This window comes from Egretta garzetta, unplaced genomic scaffold, assembly GCF_000687185.1.
Source record: "Egretta garzetta isolate BGI_Z169 unplaced genomic scaffold, ASM68718v1 scaffold429, whole genome shotgun sequence".
Lineage (NCBI taxonomy): Eukaryota > Metazoa > Chordata > Aves > Pelecaniformes > Ardeidae > Egretta > Egretta garzetta.
In genome coordinates, this window is record NW_009260678.1 from 265,561 (window position 1) to 288,274 (window position 22,714).

Below are 22,714 nucleotides of genomic sequence, written 5' to 3' on the forward strand. Positions count from 1 at the left end.
GCCGCACGGGAAGCTTTTTAATGCCATCTTGCTTTAAAACCCCCCGTATTTTAGCGCGTGCGTGGATATTTTGTGACCTGCAGGCTTTGCACAAGCTTTTGGGGGGGGGTCATTTGCCGGTGTGATGCTGCCAGGGCGTCCCGGTTTGCCTGAACCCTGTCGTCTGTTCTTTTTTTATCTGCGGGGAAGCCGTCGTGTTCGTGGTATTATGTGATTAATTATCACGTGACCACTAAAACAGGGAATACTTTTTTTTTTAAATACACCCCCAATGGAATATATAGCAAATAAATAAATTAGAAAAGCCATAAAGATGATAAATGCCCAGCCCAAAGTATGGGCTTCTCCCAAATAAACTATCAAGTTCTCTGTATGTTCACGTACACGTTACTAGGTATAACAGCAGCAGCATGACAGGAATCGTATCGATGTCTCAGACTTTTAAAAAATAATCTGTAGGATTTACGTTTAATGGTACCCTTAACTGGTGGGTTTTTTTTGGTCTGATTTTACATTTAACTGCCTGTGGTTATTGTTATTACATATAATATAACGATATTATTATATTGTTATGGTCTGAATCTTCCAAGATTATGCTTCCCTCCGCTCCTCACTGCTAAAGAAGAGGTCACGGTATAACAGCTCCTGGTGGTATCTCTATAACCTTCTGGACAGGCGATCTCTAAAGACTCTTCCTGGTTAAAGTTACTTTCTCCCCTTGCTAGGTGTCAAGCTATTCTGAGATAAACTAGCTGGCTGACTGGGACTTGCTGCTAAGAAACTCAAGTCTGTGGAGCCTGCACAGCTGTGTGTGACACTAAAATTACAACTAAGGTGGCAATTTTGATAACCGAATATGCCCAGAATTATGATAGACTTGTGGTGTTGACTTATTGCTCATCACTGTATTAGGGACTTACCTGATGTATTATGAAGACATGAACCCTGTCCAAGAGTCTCAAACATCTCTGAAACTCTAGAAGATAAACTCTTTTCTATATTGCCATTGTGCCAAAGCAGCCATTGCTTTCTGTGTTCTGATTTTTGCTTTGCTGTGTAGTTGGACAGGCATTGCACAACTTCAAAAATAGCGTGTGCTGTTCTCAAAGGGTTTTACTACCTCCCGAGTCCTTTTTCAGGCAATGTTTTAATGTATTACTTGGGTGGCTACCGTTTTAATGGGGCATTTACAGGCACAAGAACAACTTCAGTTGAGGTGATATGAAGGGTTACTATACTACAGCAGTTCAGATACAGTGGTTATTCTAGGTAACTTGGGATATCACTGTGCAAATATTTAAATTTGTGTGAATGGTGAATCACAGGAAATGCGTGCTTCTTGCTTCATGCACAAAAAACGTGCCACGTGTTGGGCAGGTGTCTTAGAACAAATTTTCTGGTTCAAGATTCAGGTAGCTACCTGTACAAAATATGAGAGGAATAAGAATTCTGCCTTTCTGATATGTGACGGGCAGGGAGAGCCCAGATGTATTCTGTCTGTGAGAAGAGAGAAGGCCTCTTTATCTGATGACAGACAGATACTTCTATTATAGTTAATAATAGGACAATGGATTAGATCATGGACTAGATGGACATATATATGCTTACTAACTTTGTAGAGACTCTCAAGCATTTTGAGAAACCTATCTTTTCTTTGAGTAAACACTACTGGTTCTATTCCCTGGGTGGTCATTTTTATGTAACCACATTGACTCTAGCCAGTTCACCTGAAAAATCAAATTTTAGGGAGATGCTTTGTGTACCCTAATTCTTCTGCTAATGTTTCACTTTAACAATGCTAACGTTAGTCTCCAATCTAGCTTATAATAGTTTATCACTGAAGGAAACAAGTCCTTTTAGTTTGTTGGTGTTTCGTTGGAGTGCCCTCTCTGCAGCTTTCTGTGCAAATGAATTATTTCTGTGGCGAGCGGCCTGCTCAGAACCATTTCTGTAACAGGTTTGTTGTCAGTCCTTTCTACCGGTCGTGCGACTCCTAATAAATACTCTTGGAGAACTACTCTATCTGTGTGAGTGGGCTTTTACTAAGAGTCTCAGTGTTTTGTTTTCAGCAGTCAGAAGTCACTTCTGACTGACTTAGTCGTAGAACTCTTATGAATGAGCTTTTTGCAACTGTAACTTAGCTTAGCACATCTGTCTTCTAGCTCTTGAAGAAAGAAACAAGACCTAATCATGGCTGACAACAGTACGCTGGTGTCTGAAACCGGGAGGAGCCTCTTGGCTGATTCTTCTGTTCTTGATTCAAAAATTATAGAAACCTCCAAAGAGAATGTATTTCCTGGATCTGTTTTGGATGTTGAAGGTAATGGGAGAAGCTTATTTTAAGACTACTATGTTTTTATAATCACTGATTACTTTGTAGGTATTTGATAGCTTTGAAAAACCAAAAGTACTTTGCTGAACTACAGAATTGTATGTAGGGTAGCCAAGAGGGTGTTGGTTTGTATCCTTTTGCCAACAAGGGGACTGTCTTAATTTTTAACTCATCTTGTTATAAAAATTTGGGGTTACAGCCATGAAATCAGACAAGTCTTCTGGCTAATGTATAGAAAGCTGTTAGTTCCATTTGATACCTCTTCTGTGGAATAAATCATTCCAAGTGATATTTTGACATCTGTGTTTGGAAAAGACAGCTGCTCTGTTGTGTAGGATTACAGGTAGTCCTTGGAGAGATCAGTAGTCTTGACCTTGAAAATAATTCAGGAACAAATCTTGAAATTAAAAAACCAACCAAAAGGGTATTTTTGTTTTCCTGCAATGCCGTAGCCAAAATCCAGTGGCAGTCTTTTGGTGCAGATGATATAAAGGCAATGCTTGTCCCTTCCTCCGAATACTTGGAAAGCTTATTAATACATGGATAAAGAGAACAAGATATCTTCAGTTCCAATATTTCTTGGTGAAACTGAGCAACTAGTTACTAGAAAGTAATGGACCCTGTCAGCCAGGAACACAGGAACTAGAAAAGATACCAGCTGTTTATTTTCAGAAAGTGTTGGTGTCTAATTCTGCTAGAAGCATTAATACTCAATAATTTTGCTGCCTGCCTGTCTCTTCTATTTTTTGATTTTTTTTTTTTTTTAATTTTTTCCCCTCACCCTTGCTTGACTCTTCTTGAACGTTCTTGCTTTGACTCTAAGGTAACTGGTCATGAATCGCAGGATTTTGTTGCACCATATACTAGAAAGTTTAGGCTCTATGGTTAATTGGGTATGCCTTAATTTCAGGACAGGCTTCTTGAGTTAACATTTATTTTCAGGCTTCTTCCTGAAAAACAAGGTATCTTGAAAGCATGCAGTCTGCCTGGATTCTTCTATACATTACTGATATTTTTTTTTTTTGACTCAACATGGATTTTTCTATTAAAATACGAATATCCTTGTTTCTCTATAAACAGAAGAAATGCCTCAAATAGAGACAAGAGTGGTTTTGGTTCAGGAAGCAGGGAAACATGAGGAGCTTCTGAAAGCCTTGGAGGTATGTGAGTCTAAGATAAAACAGCCGTTGGAATGAGATGGTATGCTTTTAGACTTCTAGCAAGCAATCCAGTTCTGTACTAAAGTTCTCCTCTTCCACAGACCATTAAGATAATGGAAGTACCAGTGATAAAGATAAAGGAAACTAGTCCTGGTAAATCAGAAGAAAAACTAATAAAAAGTATTATCCATATGGTATGTCATGCAATTAAGCACATGTGATTGCATGCAGCATGTTGTACTTCACTGGAACTGAAATGTGCACACTCTTTAATTTATATTAATTGGGCATAATGGTCACACTATACGCTAATGTTTCTGATGGTGTTACTTAAAGCTCGTCAAAACTGGCATTTTTTTCACAAACACTTTCTCAAATATGGAAGTCATATCTGCGGTTCTTAATTAGCGGTGTTTTCTAATGGGGGATAGAAATATCAATGGGGACGTTCAACTGCATGCTTATGTTCAGTCAACACATAAGTTTTTGCTATGAACTGACTTCATAACTGATTGACTTCTCTTTCAATTGAAAGCTGCATTTAAACTTAAGTGTAAGAAGTGGTTCTACGTTTCTTGATGTCAAAACCCTAGAAAATTAAAATGTGGAACTAATGATTGAAATTGGAACAGACCAAATTTTTGAAGCCCTTAAAAAAACCCAAGCAATGAACAAAATTAACTTCTGTTCTTTAGATTTGATGCAGCATGGAGCTTGCTGTTGCAAGCAGTACCTTAAGCTGTTTTGACAGCTGAGTTTGGCAGATATATCTGTAGATATTTCCAATGCTATATTATAATGTTAACTGATAAGCAAACTACTAAAGAAACTAGAATTCTTATTCTTCAGAAGCAGGAATTGCTTTGAGACATATTTTTAGGTGCAGTTCATAGCTATTCTTATGCTAGAGAACAGTGCATCTCATTCAGCTTTCACAAATCCTAAGAGTCTGTCTCTGTTGAAATCTGAGTCATGTTTTTCTGATGGTCCAAAATAAAAAAAAAATCAGTTGAATTTTGATGCTAGTTTAGTAAGTATGTTGCCTGAATAATGCTTTCCCTTTCATCCCCGTAAATCAAGGAAATCAAAGTGCCCTACATAAAGACAGACACAATAGAAGAGCTTGGAGATTCTGATTCCCCAGAATTTGAGACTATCTTTGTTGTATCAGACTTCCAAGATTCTATCTTTAACAACCTCTGCAAAGCAGATTGCCGTGTCATTGGACCTCCGGTAGTACTGCACTGTGCGCAAAGAGGAGAGGTATGTGCTTTCTGTTGAAATCAGCTGAGTAGTGCTCTGGGACAGTGAGTTCTAAATTTTAAAGTTCAAAATAAAATCTGTTTTGCTTTGCCAATCAATCTGAAGTATTCTTAGCAAGAGAATTTTAAGAAAAGCAAGTTTCTAATATGGTGTTAGAATACCGCATGTAGCGAGAGAAAGCATATGCAGACAGTAGTAAGGTTACAGCTACTGCAGCAGTTGTGGGAGTTGTTGACCCACTGGTTGGATTGTGCCATTAGGAAAGGCAGCATACAAACGATGCTCCAGCAGATGCTTTCTGCTTCCAAAGGTTGTCACGTAGAAGGGATGGTTTGGGGAGTTAAAAAGGGTGGAGTGCTTCCTGTGGAACTCTGGGATGCTCTAGTTACTTCATCAGAACTCTGGCAGCTCTGGAGCTGAGGTATAACAATACACAGACTTGGACTGGTGTCTGGTGCATTTTAATACTGGGAACAAAACTACTGTGTTAAAGATAATGTTAAAACTTTAATGGAAATAGTATGCTCTTGACTAATAAGCTTGCTTCTTATTTTCAGCCTTTACCTTTCTCCTGTCGTCCACTGTACTGTGCAAGTATGTTGAACTTGGTACTGTGCTTTACAGGATTCAGAAAGAAAGATGAATTAGTAAGACCTTTTTTTTTTTTTTTTTTTCTTTGGACTGGTAAAACTGTATTAAGTTTATTTTCAAAATACTCTTCTGCTCTATCACCCATGGGGTTTAACCATGACCAGAGTGTGTATGGGTGGAATGAATTGCTTGGTTTTTTGTTTTATTGCAAGTCCAGAGGCAGTGATATTTGAGGATGGGAACAAAATTGTTTCCTTGTCAAAGTAATTTTGTCCATGCTATTTTTGGTCACTTTTTTGTTGAATGACATTAAACAGCTCTAATTCAGTAGGGCTTAAAGATTTGTAGACTTAAGCTTCAGATGAGATGATGTTTACCCAACAGCATCCTCTTATTTGTACAGGTAGTAGTGTGGTCAAGTAAAGCTTTGAGGTCCTGTTCAGAGCATTTGCAGACATGTTATCTTGCTGCCATGCTATCTTGCTATCATGCTATCAGGACTTTAGTCTTGACATATCTAGGTTTGGAACTCGAGCATTTTGCTTTTCTGTTTCATTGGTGCAGTTGGTAGCTAATTTCTCTATTGGATACCTGGGAATCAACAACGTATGGCTCCACATCTTCATCTGGAAAAAAAAAAAAACCCTAAACCCAACCAAAACCTTTGCCCAGTGTTAGGGATAGTTAGGTTTGATCTGCTAGATTCAAATTAGACAAATTGTAGTCTTATGTAAATTCTGGCAGTTACACCTTTTGGGTGGAATTGACTAAATCAATGAGGATAAAATGCCTCAAATCTATTGTGTGTGAAAAGGTGAAGGCATTATGTATGATGAACATGAGAGTACTGGTGGTTTGGGTACTTCTTCCTCAAGCTACACAGCAAGGCTCTATCAAATGTTTAAAAAAAGTTAATAGTTCTTCTGATGTATCAGCTATATCTTCTCCTGTAGATGTGAACAAGTTGTTTTAAGAACAAACAGGAGCATTTCTATTCCTAGACATTTAATGTAACCTCCTGTAGCTTGGCTTGTAAACTGTTTTTGCACTGCTCTCACCCTGCACTATATGCTGCAAAAGATATACTGAAAACTTATTTCATCTTTATTTTTCAGGTTAAGCTAGTGACCTTAGTTCATCATATGGGTGGAATTATTCGAAGGGACTTTAGCTCAAAAGTTACCCATCTGGTGGCTAACTCAACACATGGAGACAAATTCAGAGTATGTAAGCTTGAGTTGGTATTTCATGGAAACTTTCACAATTTGGCTTTTGTAGACTAGGTCTGTAAGTTATACTTTTGCTTGTAAGTTGCTGTTTTTTCCCTGTGCTAGCAGCAATGACTTGTAATCCTGAGTTGATCTCTGTCTGGTGTTGAGCTTTGACATGTTTTTGTCCCTGTTAGAGATCTAAATAATATAAACTGCCTAAATGCAGTGGTTCTGAAATAGACCAGTAAGTAACAAGAACCAAAATATTTCTTAGGTACTTAAGTACTGATATTATCAGCATGGAAGACATTGATGAACATCTGTTCATCAATGAACAAGTGTTTATATGTCAACATGCCTGCTTTTTTTTTTGTCTGTCCAAACAATAAACTTCAAGGTAACTTGCAAAAAAACTTTAGCACTCAATTTCTGTGCATCTTTTAAAAACTATTTTTAACCTGTGTTTAAGCATTCAAATCTTCCTTTATGTATAAACATGTGGTGGGTTTTTTCTGACATAACCAAAAGGGAATCCTTCAGGACACATGTCCAGTTGACAAGTAAATGCAAGTTTATATATAATTTTTTTTTTTTTTTTGTACCATGGAATATGGCTTAGCAATGCCCATGTCCCTTGACTCTCCCTTGTTTGAATTTGTAGTAGGCTGTTGCTTTTTCCCCAGTCTGTTGTTCTAATCTTCCAGTTGGAAGAGGAGACCTACTTTCTAATGCTGTTCAAACACTCCTTTCTGCCAACTCAGAGGGAGGAAGTAGGAAAACTACAATCTCTTCCAAGCAGTTATGGAAGCTACCTTTGGAATGGTTGCTTTCTTTTTGGTAAAAGCAGGCTGGGGTGTTTGTCTTCATACAAAGTACCAAAAGCAGGAAAAAGATCCCATATTCCCCTGGAACAGAGATTTGGTTTTGTGAGTGAAGAAGGGTATCAGACTAACAAAATGGTGCATTTGTGTGAGTGGCAAAATGCCTATTGATCTGATCTCCTAGTTGCTGAAGAATTAATACATTCTAGCTCTCAGGAGTTAGTTGAACATAATTCTTGAAGGGATATGTTTGCTTTTTGCAGTATCTGTCTTGAAAAGTAAAAGCAAGTTTCCAATTTTTTCTTGGCACGGGAAAGACTGAAATGGAAATACTTACTTGGTACAACTTGTTCTTTTCCTCTTTTGCAGATTGCTGTAAGTCTTGGTACTCCTATTGTGAAAGCTGAGTGGATTTATAAGGCTTGGGAGAAAAGGAATGAAATGTAGGTGTTTATTTTCCCTCAGCCTTAACCTCGCATTCTGTTTACTTGTAGTGTTGTGAGCTTCTGTTTAAGTAGTGATGTAGCACTGATTTAGTGACCTTTTAGTGCATCTTTTTCTTTCTTTTTTTTTTCTTTTCCCCCCCAGTGATTTCTGTGCAGCTGATGATGACTTTAGAAATCAGTTCAAGGTTCCTCCCTTCCAGGATTGCATGTTGAGTTTCCTTGGATTCTCTGATGATGAGAAAGCTAACATGGAAGAAATGACAGAAATGCAAGGTTATTGTTCATGGAAGTTGACTCGTGGAAAGAATGGGGTTTATAGCTGATAAATACCTCACTGAAGCTGAAATGCTGCATTGTGAATCCTGAAGCATTAATGAAGGTTCTTCAACTTGGAAAGCTATAAATTTGTTTTTAGATGTCAATGTATGCATAAGTTCTGGTACCTGTTGAAGACTTCAAACTTTCTAGGCTGATTGAAACTAGACAATTTAAAAAGAAGTAATTATAGGATGCTTGAAGGTATCCTGGAAAACTTACTACATAATATGTATATTCTGCTTTGATCTTCATAATCAGTTTTGTGGCATGCATCTTTACATAACTCGGAGAAAGCATCTACAATGTTTACAACTTTGTTTTACCAGTGCTGATTCATATCACTTGATTGGCAGTGTTCCATTTTTCGGTAGTGTAATACAATATTAATAATCACAGTGACAATGTAACAGATAACTTGCAAGTCTCCAGTCTTGTATTGCATGTAACAGAACTATAGAAATGGGAATGGAGCAAGACTAACAGCAAGGCTTTCTCAAAAGAGATGAAAGTTGGCTGGGTTTACTTTTTTTTTTTCCTGTCTCCCCAACCTGTTTACCTAAAGCTTCTTATAAGATTGTGACATGTACAGGTTCTAGCTTGTGGATGTCTTTAGGGTGAGTGTTTCTGGCTTGCTCTTCCAAGAAACAAGAAAAGCTTTCCAGAGGAATATTGCGTTTATTGCCAGACAGGTTTAAATGCTCTCTAAACTCTGTGTACTCCGACTTTTCAATGTCTCCTTTAGTCCTGCATGCTACGTGCTGCTTCCTAAAAGCTGTCTGCTGCTGATAATATTTGAGGTGTTATGTAAGCCCAACAGCTGATCAGCTCACTGAAGAGTTCATCTCTTTGGCTCTTCTCTCATTAATGATAAGTGCCACAGAACTATTAAGTGAGCTGCCAATTTCTAACAATAATATTCTTCAGTCTTGTTAATTTGCCTTTTTTTATCTAGGAGGACGTTATTTACCAGTTGGTGATGAAAGGTGTACACACTTAGTGGTTGAAGAAAGTACAGTAAAAGATCTTCCATTTGAACCTCTAAAAAAACTTTATGTTGTAAAGCAAGAGGTTAGTGCTGACAAATTCTTGAAAGAATATTGCTGTGTAATACTCGGGATGTGTGGTACATTTTTTTTTTTGTCAGAATAAGCCACATGTTTGCATTTAGTATGCAAACTGCCTTACTATTATATATATTATTTTGAATATTTTTTAACTTTGGGTAAATCCCTGTAAAGTGTTCTTAATAAGCGTTTTTCTTTTTTTTTCTTTAGTGGTTCTGGGGAAGCATTCAAATGGATGCCAGAGCTGGAGAATCCATGTATTTATTTGAGAAGGTACGTTGAACTCTCTCGCATAATGTGCAGCATGTATTTGGTGATAAAATTAGCATGTGCAATAGTATGTGTGGGACCAGAGATGAAATGTTTTAAAGGAGCATTAAGTTCCAGATAATCCATTATAAATTTTATACATACAGTGGTAATTGGAAAAAGTTTTTCTGCTTCCCAAAGGTTGAACTTATTTTTAGTCAAATAAAATATTAGTGTGGTTTCCAGTTTAAAAAAAAACAAAAAAGGGGGGCTTTGCCCATTTTCCCTTGACTTCCTAAGAGGAGTTGTATTGTGAGTTAATCTTGATAATTAACTTAATCTCTGCACTGACTTGAGCTGGGCACAACGGATAAAAACACTAAACTAAACTTTCTCTTACTACAGTCAGAGAGTCCTGGCCTCAAGAAGTCTGTGTCATTACTTTCTCTGAATACTCCAAACAGCAATCGTAAAAGACGCCGTTTGAAAGAAACTCTTGCACAGCTGACCAGAGAAACAGACATGTCCCCATTCCCTCCTCGGAAACGCCCGTCAGCTGAACATTCGCTTTCTATTGGGTCCTTGCTGGATATTTCTAACACTCCGGAGTCAAGCACTACCAGTGGAGGTAGAGCTAAAAAACTTGCGGCGTTTAAGAGCTGTCTGCATACAAGTCGTCATGGTAGTGGTAGGGAAGTCTTACGGGTTTTGCTACAGATCTCCTGAATAATTCATAGGATCATGGAATCATAGAATGTTTGGGGTTGGAAGGGACCCCTAGAGGTCATCTAGTCCAACCCCCCTGCAGGGAGCAGGGACACCGCTAACCAGATCAGGCTGCTCAGAGCCCCGTCCAGCCTGGCCTTGAATGTTTCCAGGGATGGGGCCACCACCACCTCTCTGGGCAACCTGTTCCAGGGTTTCACCACCCTCATTGTAAAGAACTTCTTCCTTATATATTCCAGGCTTTCTCCTTTTTAAAGTGAGCAGAGAGCAGAATTGGAGTGAAGAGTTCAGACACAGGCTGAGGCCAGGCTGCCTCTTGTCATTGCAGTAAGCATATTCATACCCAAAAGAAAACAAGAAAAATTATGGAGTTGATAAATATGGAGTACAGAACGGTGTTACTCCAAAAATGCTTCAGATACTCTGCTGAAAATCTGAAGCAAATAAGCAACATAGTCAACAGTAAATCATCTAAAAGCCAAGGATACTTGGAGAAGGAAGGACAAAGATTTTTTTTTTTTTTAAAAATTAAAGGGAAAATTCTTGCAAAGCCCACTCCTCCTAGGTCTCTGAAAAGTTCTGCTGGGGTGACAGTTTGCTGGCACAAGTAATGTTATGTCTTAAAACTTGACAAGGATATAAATCAGCAACAGGTTTTGATTGGTTAATTGGCAAAGAACTTTTCATATCTCTGCACGTGATTCTTGTGGAAGAAAGGAAACTGCAGAATTGTGGATCAGTCAAAAGCTAGAATCTGAGTTTTTTTAAAAAAAAACAAAACAAACAAAAAGCCAAAAAACCCCAGCCCAGTTCCATCATATAGAGGAGGTATCTGGAGTTATTACTGCTTTTCAAAAGCCCCTGTGTACAAGTCAAATAAGTAATCTCAGTGAGGCACAACCTATAAATGAATGTTTGGAAGGAATATAGGAAAGATCAGCTTACTGCCAAAGACCAGCTCTTTCTTGGATCATGGTAGTGCTCTTGTAATGCCTGGTATGGAAGTTTTGTCTAATCCAACATCAGCAGTTTCAGAAAACATGCTATTTTGAATATGTGGAAGAACTTCTTGACTTTGAGGGTGCCCGAGCCCTGGCCCAGGCTGCCCAGGGGTGCTGTGGAGTCTCCTTCTCTGGAGATATTCAAAACCCGCCTGGATGATGTCCTGTGCAACATGCTCTGGGTGAGCCTGCTTTAGAGGAGGGTTGGACTGGGTGATCTCCCGAGGTCCCTTCCAACTCTTGCCATTCTGTGTGATTCTGTGAAATCAGCAGGGAAAGTACTTATTTCATAGTAACTGTGACAGTCACGAACTTTGACATCAGAACGAGCCAGTACAGATCTCTAAGGTCCAATACATGAGCAAGGATTTAAAACTAATGGACTGTTCCAGGTCCACCTTCTCTTTAGCTTTAAGAGAAATTACTTTCTTGTATCTCCCCACCCCTCCCCCCACCCCAATAGGGTGAAATGTGTTGCATGCAAGGACTGATTTTAATAAATGGTTTTGAGCTACATACCTACTGCAAGGATGGTAGGCAGCTGATGATAAAGTGAAAAGGAGAAAAGTACTTTTGTATGTAGTGTATGTATAAATAATATTCAGCACTTAATCCTCACTTCCTACTAAACATAATAGGGTTAAATCATTGACCTGCCTATAAATGGCTTAGTAGCTTCAGATTAATTGCGAGGAATAATATATTACTGTTGTTCTATAATTAGGCTGTAATAAAGAAAGCTGTTTTCTAGAAAGAGCTCTGGTAACTATGGAAAAACCTACAGAATAGCCTTTAAAAAAAAAAGCTATCTTCCCTTAAATTCTGAATGTTTTTTCATCTTTTTGAGGGTGAGATTTTTTAGGGATTCTTTTGTAATAAAGCTCTTATTTTCTTTTGGGAATATCTCTTCATCAGAAACACCGAAATCCTGTGCAAGGCCTTCCAAAAACTCAACTCCTCTTCCGCTAAAGCAGTCTGCGCGATGGCAGGTGGCAAAGGAATTGTATCAGACAGAAAGTAACTACGTTGATATTCTAACAACAATCATTCAGGTAAGCTGGTCTTAAAGCAAGTACAATTATAATAAGGCATCTAGTGTTTACATCGATGATTACTTTCAGCTGGTGATCTGCAGGCTTTTGAGGGCTCGAGTGCATCAAAGTTCATAAAAAGATGACAGTGTAAAAAGTCTCATATAATTTTACTGACATTACATATAATTTTACTGACATTAGAATGCTTGGTATCTGTTAATAATAAAGGCTGGAAAATGCAATTTCTAATCTGGAATCTGCAGTGGAATTGCAGTTTGTATGGAATTTAGAAGCTTTGGGAAAATAGGATCTTCATGGCTCAGATTTTTAAGAAATTCGTGAATAGAGATGGCAAGGGAAAATGCTTTCTTTAATTATTCCAAGAAAAGCAGAATAGCAAACAGCATACAGGAAAAGCTTGAATTCTAGAAAGTTTGTTGGCATTGCAGCTGATTATCTACTTAAAGTATGAGCTAAGAGGTGTGCGAGTAGAAAAGTAGATGAAAGGGAGTTATTGAACTCACTGTTTGTATCTTAAAACCACTCCTCCGTAACCCACTCTTGCTAAATGGAGCATCTCAAGATTGTGACTGCAGGGAAGTATGATCTGGAAGGAAAACCCTGTTGCTTTCATAACTGTTTCTAGCACAATATGTGGTGGTTGGGAGAGCATTAACTTTTTTTTTGTCTGATTCATCAGTTATTTCAAGTTCCGTTGGAGAAGGAAGGACAACTTGGAGGCCCAATCCTGGCACAGGAAGAGATTAAGACCATATTTGGCAGCATTCCAGATATTCTTGATGTGCATACTAAAATCAAGGCAAGCTGCAGCTTCTCCCCTGCAGGGGAAGCTTTGATACAGACTTTGAATCTTTTCTGCGTGCTTTGTTGTATCTGCTGGATAGGTGTAGACTCATCCTGGTGCTGTTACTGTTCAACCTGTGGAATTATGTGCAAATCCAAAGTATGCTTTAAGAGTAACACCTATTTCTAAATATCTGAAGTCTGAGTATTGTGCCTGTAACCAATATTGCCATTCATGAGCTGCTTTCTCCTTTTCCCTTTTTAGTACCTCTTCCTGTAGGAGATTCTCTGTAACTGATACAAAACTGGTCAAAAGGGCCAGCGGTATCAAATGATAGTCTAACTCTCACAGGAAAAAAAAACCTCTATGTTTTTATTAAAGCAGTAAGCAAGGACTCTTGAAAGGATAGCTAAAGCTATGGAATTTAAAAAAAAAAAATCAAAAAACTAACAGAACAACAACAAAAAATAGATGTTTTCCTGGGCTTTAGACAAGTTCATATAAGGAGACTACTGTCATTCAGTAGGAAAAATTAATCTTTCCTTAAATGGCTTTGAACCAACTGTCAGAAACTACCAGCTCCTAAAACTGGCTTGCACATCAACCTCAAGCAGTTGACCTGGTACTGAGGCCTAGTAAGAGCTGATTAGAATTCCCTATGAGGTTGTTTTCTTGAGGCTTGCTTTATTTTATATTTTGATCTGGATTGCAAGCACTCTCTGAAGCCATCTCTGGGTCTCAGCAGACTACGATGCAAGTCTTCCTCAAATGTGAAGTCGTAGGATCTTCAAATAGTGGCATCTGTCTGTTCCTGCCTGCGTTTCACAGTAGGCTTTTAAAATAGAGGGACTTGCAAAATGCCTGTAACTCAGTGGTTTGGTGTTTTGTCGGTTTTTGGGTTTTTTTTTTTTTCCAACTGTGGAGATCCAGTCTAGTTAATCACGATAGGGATTGATACATGCCCGCTGATGTGAAAGTAGAGCAAGCGTGTCCAGGTGCCAAGCAGGATTCACCTGCAGCATGCAGTGTAGACAAAGTTGCTTAGGTGTAGTGGTTGTGTTTTCCTTTATCTCTGGTGTAATAAAGGTAAGAGAAGTGGCAGAAACAAAGCAATATTAATGGTGAACCCTCTTCACTTAAGGTGAATCCTGAACCTTCAGCTGTGCCCTCCTGTTTGTGTTATTAGCTGACAGTGAATAAGCTTGATCCTTATCAATCTGATACAGGCTTAACAGCTTGGTCTCACTTTCCTTGACACCCTGCTGCAGTAAGTGAGGGAAATCTATGCCAGTTCTATTTCAATCCTATTTTATGGACTTAAGAGTCCTATATTAGTTGCGCACTCTTAATTAGAATTGGTTCCACTGTCTTCTGTGTATACTCTTCTTAATAATCATTTGGGATGTGTGCTGTAGTGTTGGACACAGCAGTGTCATCTTGTTGCAGAGCTGGTTAGCGCCGATACACTGCTAGGCTCTGCTTGCACTGATTCAAAACTATAAGTTCAGTGAGGCAGAGGTCTCTTGCTTTCAGCTGTCAGTAGACTGAAGGGGCTTAATGTGAAATTTTACAGCTTTTAGTACTGCCTGTTTTGTCAGCATGGAACACAGCTAATGATACGTGTTTGGCAGAACACTGATCCCACCTTACAGCTTTATGCAGTTCATTTTCATCTTATTTTCTCCCCTCTCTGCCCCCCATCCCTGCATGTATTCTAGGAAGACCTGGAAGATCTTATGATGAATTGGACTGAAAGCAAAAGTATTGGTGATATCATTCTTAAATATGTAAGTTTCTGTTTCTTCTTTTATGCATTAGAGCTGTTATGAGCTATTATCTTGCCTCAAAATAATCCATTTGTAGGAGCTAGCAAACACAAGCAAAGCACTACTGAGTGAGAAAGAACACTGACTTGTAGCATTGGATTTTCTGTTTAGACTTTCCAGTTGAGTTGGATGATGTACTTTGTGTGGGTAATCTGTGTCAAGTTCAAGTGTATGTTTCTGTCCACTTGTGTGAGGGGGTAAAACTCCACATATATGTTTTTGCAACACTACAGACATGCTTTTTACTCAGACGATAAAAGGGGCTCTTCCTGTGACCTTAGCTATGTGTTGCCTCTGGTCAATAGTAAATGACTAGGAAAATAGCTTTCCACATATACTTCTTGTGTTCTCCCTTCCTTCCTTGAAATGTGTAAATGAATAAGGACTCCTTGTTTTCCCAGGCACGGAATGTGCAGAACAGGAAAGCTAGGTCTGGGACTGCAATGCATTTTTAGCCTAAGTAGCCTGCTAGGTATCTTGTGCTTTTGCTGACCTGATTATTTTGAGGCACATAGTGTTTGGCATTCAGAAGTTTTCAGCCTAAGGTATTGCTACTGGTGGTTTAGTGTCTTTGAAAGGTGACTGCAGTAACTGGAGAAAATGCCTGTCTGAAACTTCCAAATCTCTCACCAAAAGCATCTTTCTAGGTGAGAATCTGCCTCCTACTTGAGCTGCTTAGCAGCTTCTAAGATTGTCACATGTGTACTTGATGTTACTGAGAGCAGTCTGCATTTAATCAGCAGCGCTGAATCTTGGGCATCTGGCATGCAAAAATGTCTTAACTTGTTCTGTGAACACGCATGGGTTTACAACACATTTTTTATTATTCTTTATTGAAATGTGCCTTTGAGCAGCTTTGTATGGCTCAGGGCATATGAACATATGTACAATGCTACATAATATGTAAAGCAGAGCTGTAACAGTTGTTTCTTTCAGTCAAAAGACTTGTTGAAAACATACCCTCCATTTGTGAATTTCTTCGAAATGAGCAAGGAGACTATTACTAGATGTGAAAAACAGAAGCCAAGGTTTCATGCCTTCCTGAAGGTAAGTGTCTGCAGAACTGAGTCTTTGAGTAGAACAGGGGAGACCGTTACCAAGTAAACTACTTCATGCAATAGATAGATAGAATGTGGAATTTTGGAAGCTCGGAGGAATGTGACCATCTCTTGGTGAGACAGAAGTAGAAAGGATTTGAAATTCAATCCCTCAAGCTCCTCGTAAGACTCTTTCCTAAGAGGTCCAAATACCTCCTCTGTTATAGAGCTTTCACAAGGTAGTTTGATTATGTGCTATTGTTGCTGGAAAAAGTGCATTCTGGTTATTTTCTCCCAAATACATGTCGTCTTCTCTTCTGTAAAGAGAACTAGAGCTGCTGCTTTTTATTGGTCCCCCTCCCTGTGTTTAAAAGACTTGTATTTCTGAAATAGCTTTTAACTCGCTTTTGGCAGCTGTGAAGTTCCAGGGAGGTAGAATCTCTCAACATTCTTGTGACTAATGAATAGGAGCATAACAGTGGAGTTCTAACAGGAAGATGATCTTCAAAGAAAGAGTTGTCTGAAGATGAGTCTTAAGACTCTTGAGCTCTTCAGATAAAGGTATATGGTTGATTAATAGTGCAGCGTAGCTTGCACTCCTCTTCTGTATCCAACAAGTGTCTCTCAAATAGTGGAGTAATCAAACTGACAGATTTCAGCTCGTGTTTTCTGAGGTACTGGGAATTATATCAGAGTATTGATACCTAAAAGATGGGGAAAAGAATAAGAGAACAGGTCATCCCGTCCCACTCTGCATTATCATCTGAAACAAGGACTGAGGGCTTGATAATACCGACAGTATAAAGCTAGACATTCTGAGAACGTAAATCACGTGATAAATCTTGTGCAGATTTGAACGTAATGTGTTTTTAATGTGATCTCTTAACGCCTGGGTATCTGTGGTAAATGACTGTCAAACTTTTACTGCAATACTAGTTTCAGGGAAGACAATTTTTCTCCTAGTTTGTGATTTCTGTGGTGTGTGTGTGGGGAAAAAAGTAAGAATTCTTTCCTTTCTCTCCTTTCTTTTCCCCAGATAAACCAAGCTAAACCTGAGTGTGGCCGTCAAAGCCTAGCTGAACTCCTTATCCGTCCTGTTCAAAGGCTGCCTAGTGTTGCTCTGCTACTAAATGGTAATCTAGTCATGTGGGTTTTCTTACTACTTTGTCTGTGAAGGTGTTAAAACCAAGATAGTGTCTGCTTTTTATCATAATTAGCAACAGCTTTTCACACATAAACCAAGCCTGATTCTGGGTGCTAATCATGCTAAATGATAGTCAGCAGGACTGAAGAAAGCATACTTTGGGCTAAATTTCACTTGTTCATATATTTGTCTGAAGGATACAGGTAGAGGAAAAGTTTGCTCTGACAACAATTTTTCTCTTCAAATACAAATGTAATTGAGTTTCAAATGCAGCTAGCATAAACTAGAGAGCAATTCGTATTGACAAGGCTTACAGCTTCATGTGTTCCACCTGGCAACAGCCACTTCCTGTAATAATGATTATGTTGTTAAAAGTAACAATAAAAAAGCCATGCTACCACCCTTTGCTTCAGTTAGAAAGACTTCTATGCTTGTCTCTGCACTTCAACAAAACCAGCATGTGGGCCTGTTGATTTTTTTTTTTTGAGTAGTTCGAGGGTTTGGTTTTGTATTAGAGGTGTTTTTTTCTTAATGAGATGCATGGACAATTGCTGCTCAGCCTACTTCCTGACTTAATTAAGGCTGTTTGGACTCTAGGATAGCTGCAATTTCTTCGGTTGTCTTATCTGACTTACTGTTTTAGCTTGAAATTTTCATATTTCTTTTCGAGAACTTGTAATGTGATATGTATTCTTTTTTTTATTGTAGATATTAAGAAGCATACAGCAGAAGAGAACCCAGATAAAGTAACTCTAGAGAGAGCTATTGAGTCATTAAAGGAAGTGATGACGTAAGTGATGCTCATTCTATGAAACGTACCGTTACACATTTAGATTTCTCTGTTCCTTCTAAATTGCTCTTAGTGTGTTGTTGCCATAACTTTAGTCTCCATGCAAGTGTGCATAATTGCATGCATTCCTCTGTCTTCTTTTGGCCACTGTTGTCACCGTGGCATTCTGTGCCAGAGCCCTTGAGGGCGTTGGTACATCGCACTCCCACCTCTGCTGACTCCCTGCCTCAGCATGAAGCTGAATCTCCTGAGTCCTCTGTTCTGTTCCAACTCTTATTTCTATCTATTCCCTCCAAAATGGAAGAGATGTATGTTGTCCTTAAATCTTGCTTGTATGCATGTATCCATTGAAAGGACTCGCTATTGGTGGAAGATTAGTTTCTCTTCTGGTCCTGTATTAGCTAGTCTTGGCACCATTCCACGAGTTAATTAGCTTAAAGCTGAAGCTGTTTAGATTGTAAGTCTCACCTCTTTTGAAGGGTAGCATATGTCTCCAGCAATGAGACCTGCTGTATTAATTGGGTAAATGTTTGTCCGATTTTAACAACTTTGAAATTGTAATTATTCTTGCATCAGCTTGTTGGTGAGCTGCAGCCCTGACTTGGGGGGGATAAAATGCAGGCTATAAAGGACTGCACTGGGTTGGTCTCTAGTTCAAAATGTTGCAGGAGAGGGGAATTGTATGTTAACTGAATTGTGTGTCAGCTACTGATAACATAACAAGAATATTGTTCTAGGTCTGAAGTTTCCTATGTGCTTAGCATATGGTATTTGGATACTTCAGTGAGCAAATGTGGCTGACTTTGTATTTTCCAGTGCTGCTGTGTAAACTATATCTCAGTGTTTAGCTTCATTATTTTGCATGTCTTAAATGCAGTGCATTCATTTACTGTTGATTGATACTGAAGATAAATATAATATGCTTCCTTCAGACATATTAATGAAGACAAAAGAAAAACAGAGGCACAAAGGCAGTTCTTTGACGTTGTCTATGAAGTTGACGGATGTCCAGTAAGTAACTTCTCTGAAACTGCAAACCTGTAAAATGACCGTACTGGTTTGCTCCTTTTGCGAAACTATGTGAGGTTAAAATGAAATGACGCTGGTTTAAATAGATTTCCAGTGTTAAGTTGTAAGCAAGCAGTAATCCAGCCCTTGAACTAAATGCTTAATGAGCTTTTTGCTTCTATCACTTAGGCCAATCTTTTGTCCTCTCACCGAAGCTTAGTTCAGCGTTTGGAAACCGTAGCACTTGGTGACGACCTCTGCGATAGGGGAGAACAGGTCACCTTCTTTCTGTTCAATGATTGCCTAGAGGTAAGATGACTGTATAAGTACATCTCATCAATTGAATTATAAAAGGCTTGACACTATGTATGAATATAAACAAGTAAAATTTAAAAACTTTGAAGCAGAATTCTAAGTCGCAGGAAGCTGATAGCTCAACGCATGCTGATGTTGCCTTTCCATTAGCTATTATATAAGCCAACGCAAGTAGCTAGTCAGTTCTGGATGGTTGAGAGGTGTTAACGTAGGCTTTAATGTCTTGCAGTCAGATCAAAAATTTAAAACCGGCTTAATATGTTAAGAAATAAACATTTATCCGCGTAGCACTTTGAGTAGTACCAGTGGATGAAAAAATGCTGGAGTCCTTGGCTCAGCAGGATGTTTGTCCTTTTAAAGTTTAGTCATATTGAATGTGAGTAAATAGTGGGCCTCTGGGGTAAGTCTGCCTGTGCTTAGGCTACAAAAAAATAGCAAAAAAAAAAATAATAAAAAAATCACATATTAAATGCTAGGCTAACAGTATGTTAGGAAGAACTAGGAAGGGAAAGTAATCCAACTGGGTTTTGAAGACTTAGGTGGAGAAACTGAAATTGCAAAGGACACTTTATGAAAGCACTTGTTACTGTCTACAGCAGTAAAGAGCATGGTCTTCACAAAAGACCAACTCTAAAATAATCCAAAACTAGTGTTGTTTGAAGTAGCATGTAGAGACAAAAGCCCATTGCTGTGGCTAGTGATGAACTCTTCCTGGGAGACAAGTTGACTCAGCTTCATCACTCCTTGTAAAGGAAGGAAAGGAAAATAAAAGGAAAATGAAAACACTTTTAATAAAGCTTCTTGGTTTATCTCTTGTACAAGATGGAAGCAACTGAAGATTCCTACCTTTAGCACATAGGTGTCTTACATGTTTTTTATGTAAAGTAAAAGCTGACTGACCAACCTCTGCTGCAAACCCCACTCTGGCTGCATGCACAAGCAACACAAGTGATGTTTCTAGGACAAAGCACACCATAACCTAAGCTGGTTCATGCATACAGTTTAAATCTGGGCTACCTTGTGGTAGGTTTCAAAGGGCCCTTGCTTGTTATGCAGGGTAGAATTGAGGTCTGTAATGCAAAATCACTTCCCCTCTTGATATTTTTTTTTAAACTGATTTTATTTTTGAGGCGAGTGTATTGATGCTAAATAACAAGTATTGCTGAGCCACTTGAACTGTAGACAGTGAATAAGTGAGATGAGTGAGTTCCTTAAAGATTTATGTGGTAGAGTAAATAAAGTAAAATACTCCTTAGAGTATTTTTCTGTAGCAAGGCTTTCTGTGCCTGCCTGTATACTAAAAGTTAAAAGAATAGAAAAGAAACAAAACAATGGCAATAGACTTTCTAACTGTAATCTGTCTTCTATTTAACTGCAGATTGCAAGGAAACGGCATAAAGTTATTGGTGCTTTCAAGAGTCCGCATGGCCACACAAGGCCTCCTGCATCTCTCAAACACGTTGTCCTCATGCCTCTCTCCCAGATCAAGAAAGTCCTAGACATCAGGGAGACAGAAGGTCTGTATGCTTTGAAGTGCTGTGTTGGCTAACGACAGCTGTGGTTCAGAGTTTAAAGGGTGAAGGTCTGCTGTTGTGGGATAGAATGCTAAGGTATATTTGATGTTGTGCGATGTTAGGTATGTGATTTTAGTATGAGCTTCTGCTTGAAGCTCTGTATGAGTTTGAGAATTCCATGCACTGACACCTTTTGGCTTTTCAAGAATTGCTGCAGGATACTGAATTTGGCAGAACTACTAGATGACATTAGCATAAGCCAACCAAATGGCAATGTGAGTTAAACAGAGGAGTACACTTGACAGCTCGGGATTTACAAAACAAAACCAAAAAACCAAGCTTTCAGTCCGGAGCATTAGGCTGACCAGAGACAAGTGCTGTTGCTGTTGCCAAGTCTTCATTTAACTGGTGGTGATGATACTCAGGAGGAGGGGTACTTTAGCATCTCGAGAGAGATTTAGATGACTTAATTTCTGTGGCTGCATTGCTACAGCAGCAGAACTCCATGCTACAATACTGTTCCAGCCTTGATAGTGACTTCTAAAGAAGTCTAGTCAGTCTGGTTTTCAGATCTATACCCTAGAAAGACAGATTTCATATTTTGCTGTAGGTGATGGTATGCATGTCATACTTGTTCTGGTTTATGTTCTCTGAAGCATCTGAATGTAGAAACCCAATAAAAAATAGAAATGGTGAAGAGGGTAGGTAGTAAACGTGCTGCCTACCTGCATTTTTAAAAGGTGCTGCCTACCTGCATTTTTAAAAGGTGCTTTAGGGTTTCTCTCAAGAATTCTTTTTAAATTACTGTGCAACACTTAAGTTTACTTTGGGACCTGGGCAATGGGAGCCACTTGTAAGCATAGCATTTAATATTTGCTAAGAACTTTAGTATGCAAATCTTGGGAGAGGTCAGCCACTCTCGCCTCTATACGCTCTCTTATAGGACTGCTTTTCCAGTGCTGCTTTTCTGAATTGGTGATGGGTAGCTTTTTCTTTCTTTCTCTCCCAACTGTGTTTAGCATTTTTCAGCTGCATCTGCTCTAAAGGAATATCAGCAATGGATTAATTTTTTGCTATCAAGTGAGCAATGTTTGTCAAGTTTAAACAGCGAAACCATTATAACTTGACTATTTTAATGTGTCATATATAGTATTGATGTCTCTGCTGCTTTTTCCTGTTTTACAAAATATGGTAAATATTGATTTCCTTGTTCTCTGTTGGTAAAAAAAAAAAAAAGACCTGTCCAATGTTTCAGGAGTTAGAAAATGAAATTTATATTTAATGCTATATCCCATAAAGACTGCCTAGTCTGCAGACTATAGTGTGCAGATGATTTGGTGAATAAACAACTGTTGCATGAACAGCTGATTGCAGCCTCTTGATGAAGCATGCAGACAGAACTCAGTGCTCTTGCAAATGATACAACAGCTATCCTGTAAATAAAGATAAAATCCTTGCACCAAATCATATTGTCTTTAACTCTAGCTCCTGGCAAGATGGAGGGTTAACCCTTCTGAAGGTTCCCCCCAAATTATATAAAAAACGATTATTTCTTGTCTTAACTCCTTGCCTCTTTTTTTTTTTTTATAAACTGTAGATTGCCATAAAGCGTTTGCCTTAGTTGTGCGGCCACCTACAGAACTCAACAACAAGCTACTCAGTTTCCAGATGACAACTGAAGAACCTCCTAAAGAAGATTGGTTGAAGATGTTGTGTCGGCATGTGGCTAACACGATTTGTAAAGCAGATGCAGTAAGTACTCTGGATCCATGTTGCTGATAGGGAATATTTCTCTTTTTGGCCTGAAGCATATGAAGCTAAAGAACTTGTTAGTAGTGGATGTGCTTGAGGTGAAGTAGAGCAGAAAACATTTGTGCTAGCATGTCTGCAAGCGAGTGGTTAAAAAGTGGAAAGGGAAACAGCCTGGAAGTTAGCTTCTACAGACGCTAATAAGTACTTAAAACTCCAGAATCATTCCCTTCCCCCATCACAAATTAATTATAAATAACTTAAACTCTGCACTGCAGATCTAAACAGAAATGTCTTCAGCTTGCTTCTT

At 38.7% G+C, this 22,714-nt stretch overlaps 1 protein-coding gene across 2 annotated transcripts in view; it reads left to right on the forward strand.

The window, feature by feature from the left end:
- Positions 1-2,177: 2,177 nt before the first annotated feature.
- The window catches only part of ECT2 (epithelial cell transforming 2), a 28,534-nt gene continuing 7,997 nt past the window's right edge, over positions 2,178-22,714 (forward strand). For both annotated transcript variants that reach the window (XM_009645789.2, XM_035901192.1), the window contains exons 1-20: positions 2,178-2,320; positions 3,413-3,492; positions 4,573-4,755; positions 5,313-5,402; positions 6,462-6,569; positions 7,748-7,821; positions 7,967-8,097; positions 9,095-9,210; positions 9,417-9,479; positions 9,861-10,083; positions 12,098-12,234; positions 12,917-13,036; positions 14,740-14,808; positions 15,784-15,894; positions 16,921-17,017; positions 17,737-17,818; positions 18,751-18,829; positions 19,016-19,135; positions 20,520-20,658; positions 22,253-22,407. In XM_009645789.2, coding sequence (XP_009644084.1) covers positions 2,191-2,320; positions 3,413-3,492; positions 4,573-4,755; positions 5,313-5,402; positions 6,462-6,569; positions 7,748-7,821; positions 7,967-8,097; positions 9,095-9,210; positions 9,417-9,479; positions 9,861-10,083; positions 12,098-12,234; positions 12,917-13,036; positions 14,740-14,808; positions 15,784-15,894; positions 16,921-17,017; positions 17,737-17,818; positions 18,751-18,829; positions 19,016-19,135; positions 20,520-20,658; positions 22,253-22,407 — 2,307 coding nt within the window. In that variant the 5' untranslated portion in view covers positions 2,178-2,190. The remainder of the gene's footprint in view (positions 2,321-3,412; positions 3,493-4,572; positions 4,756-5,312; positions 5,403-6,461; positions 6,570-7,747; positions 7,822-7,966; positions 8,098-9,094; positions 9,211-9,416; positions 9,480-9,860; positions 10,084-12,097; positions 12,235-12,916; positions 13,037-14,739; positions 14,809-15,783; positions 15,895-16,920; positions 17,018-17,736; positions 17,819-18,750; positions 18,830-19,015; positions 19,136-20,519; positions 20,659-22,252; positions 22,408-22,714) is intronic.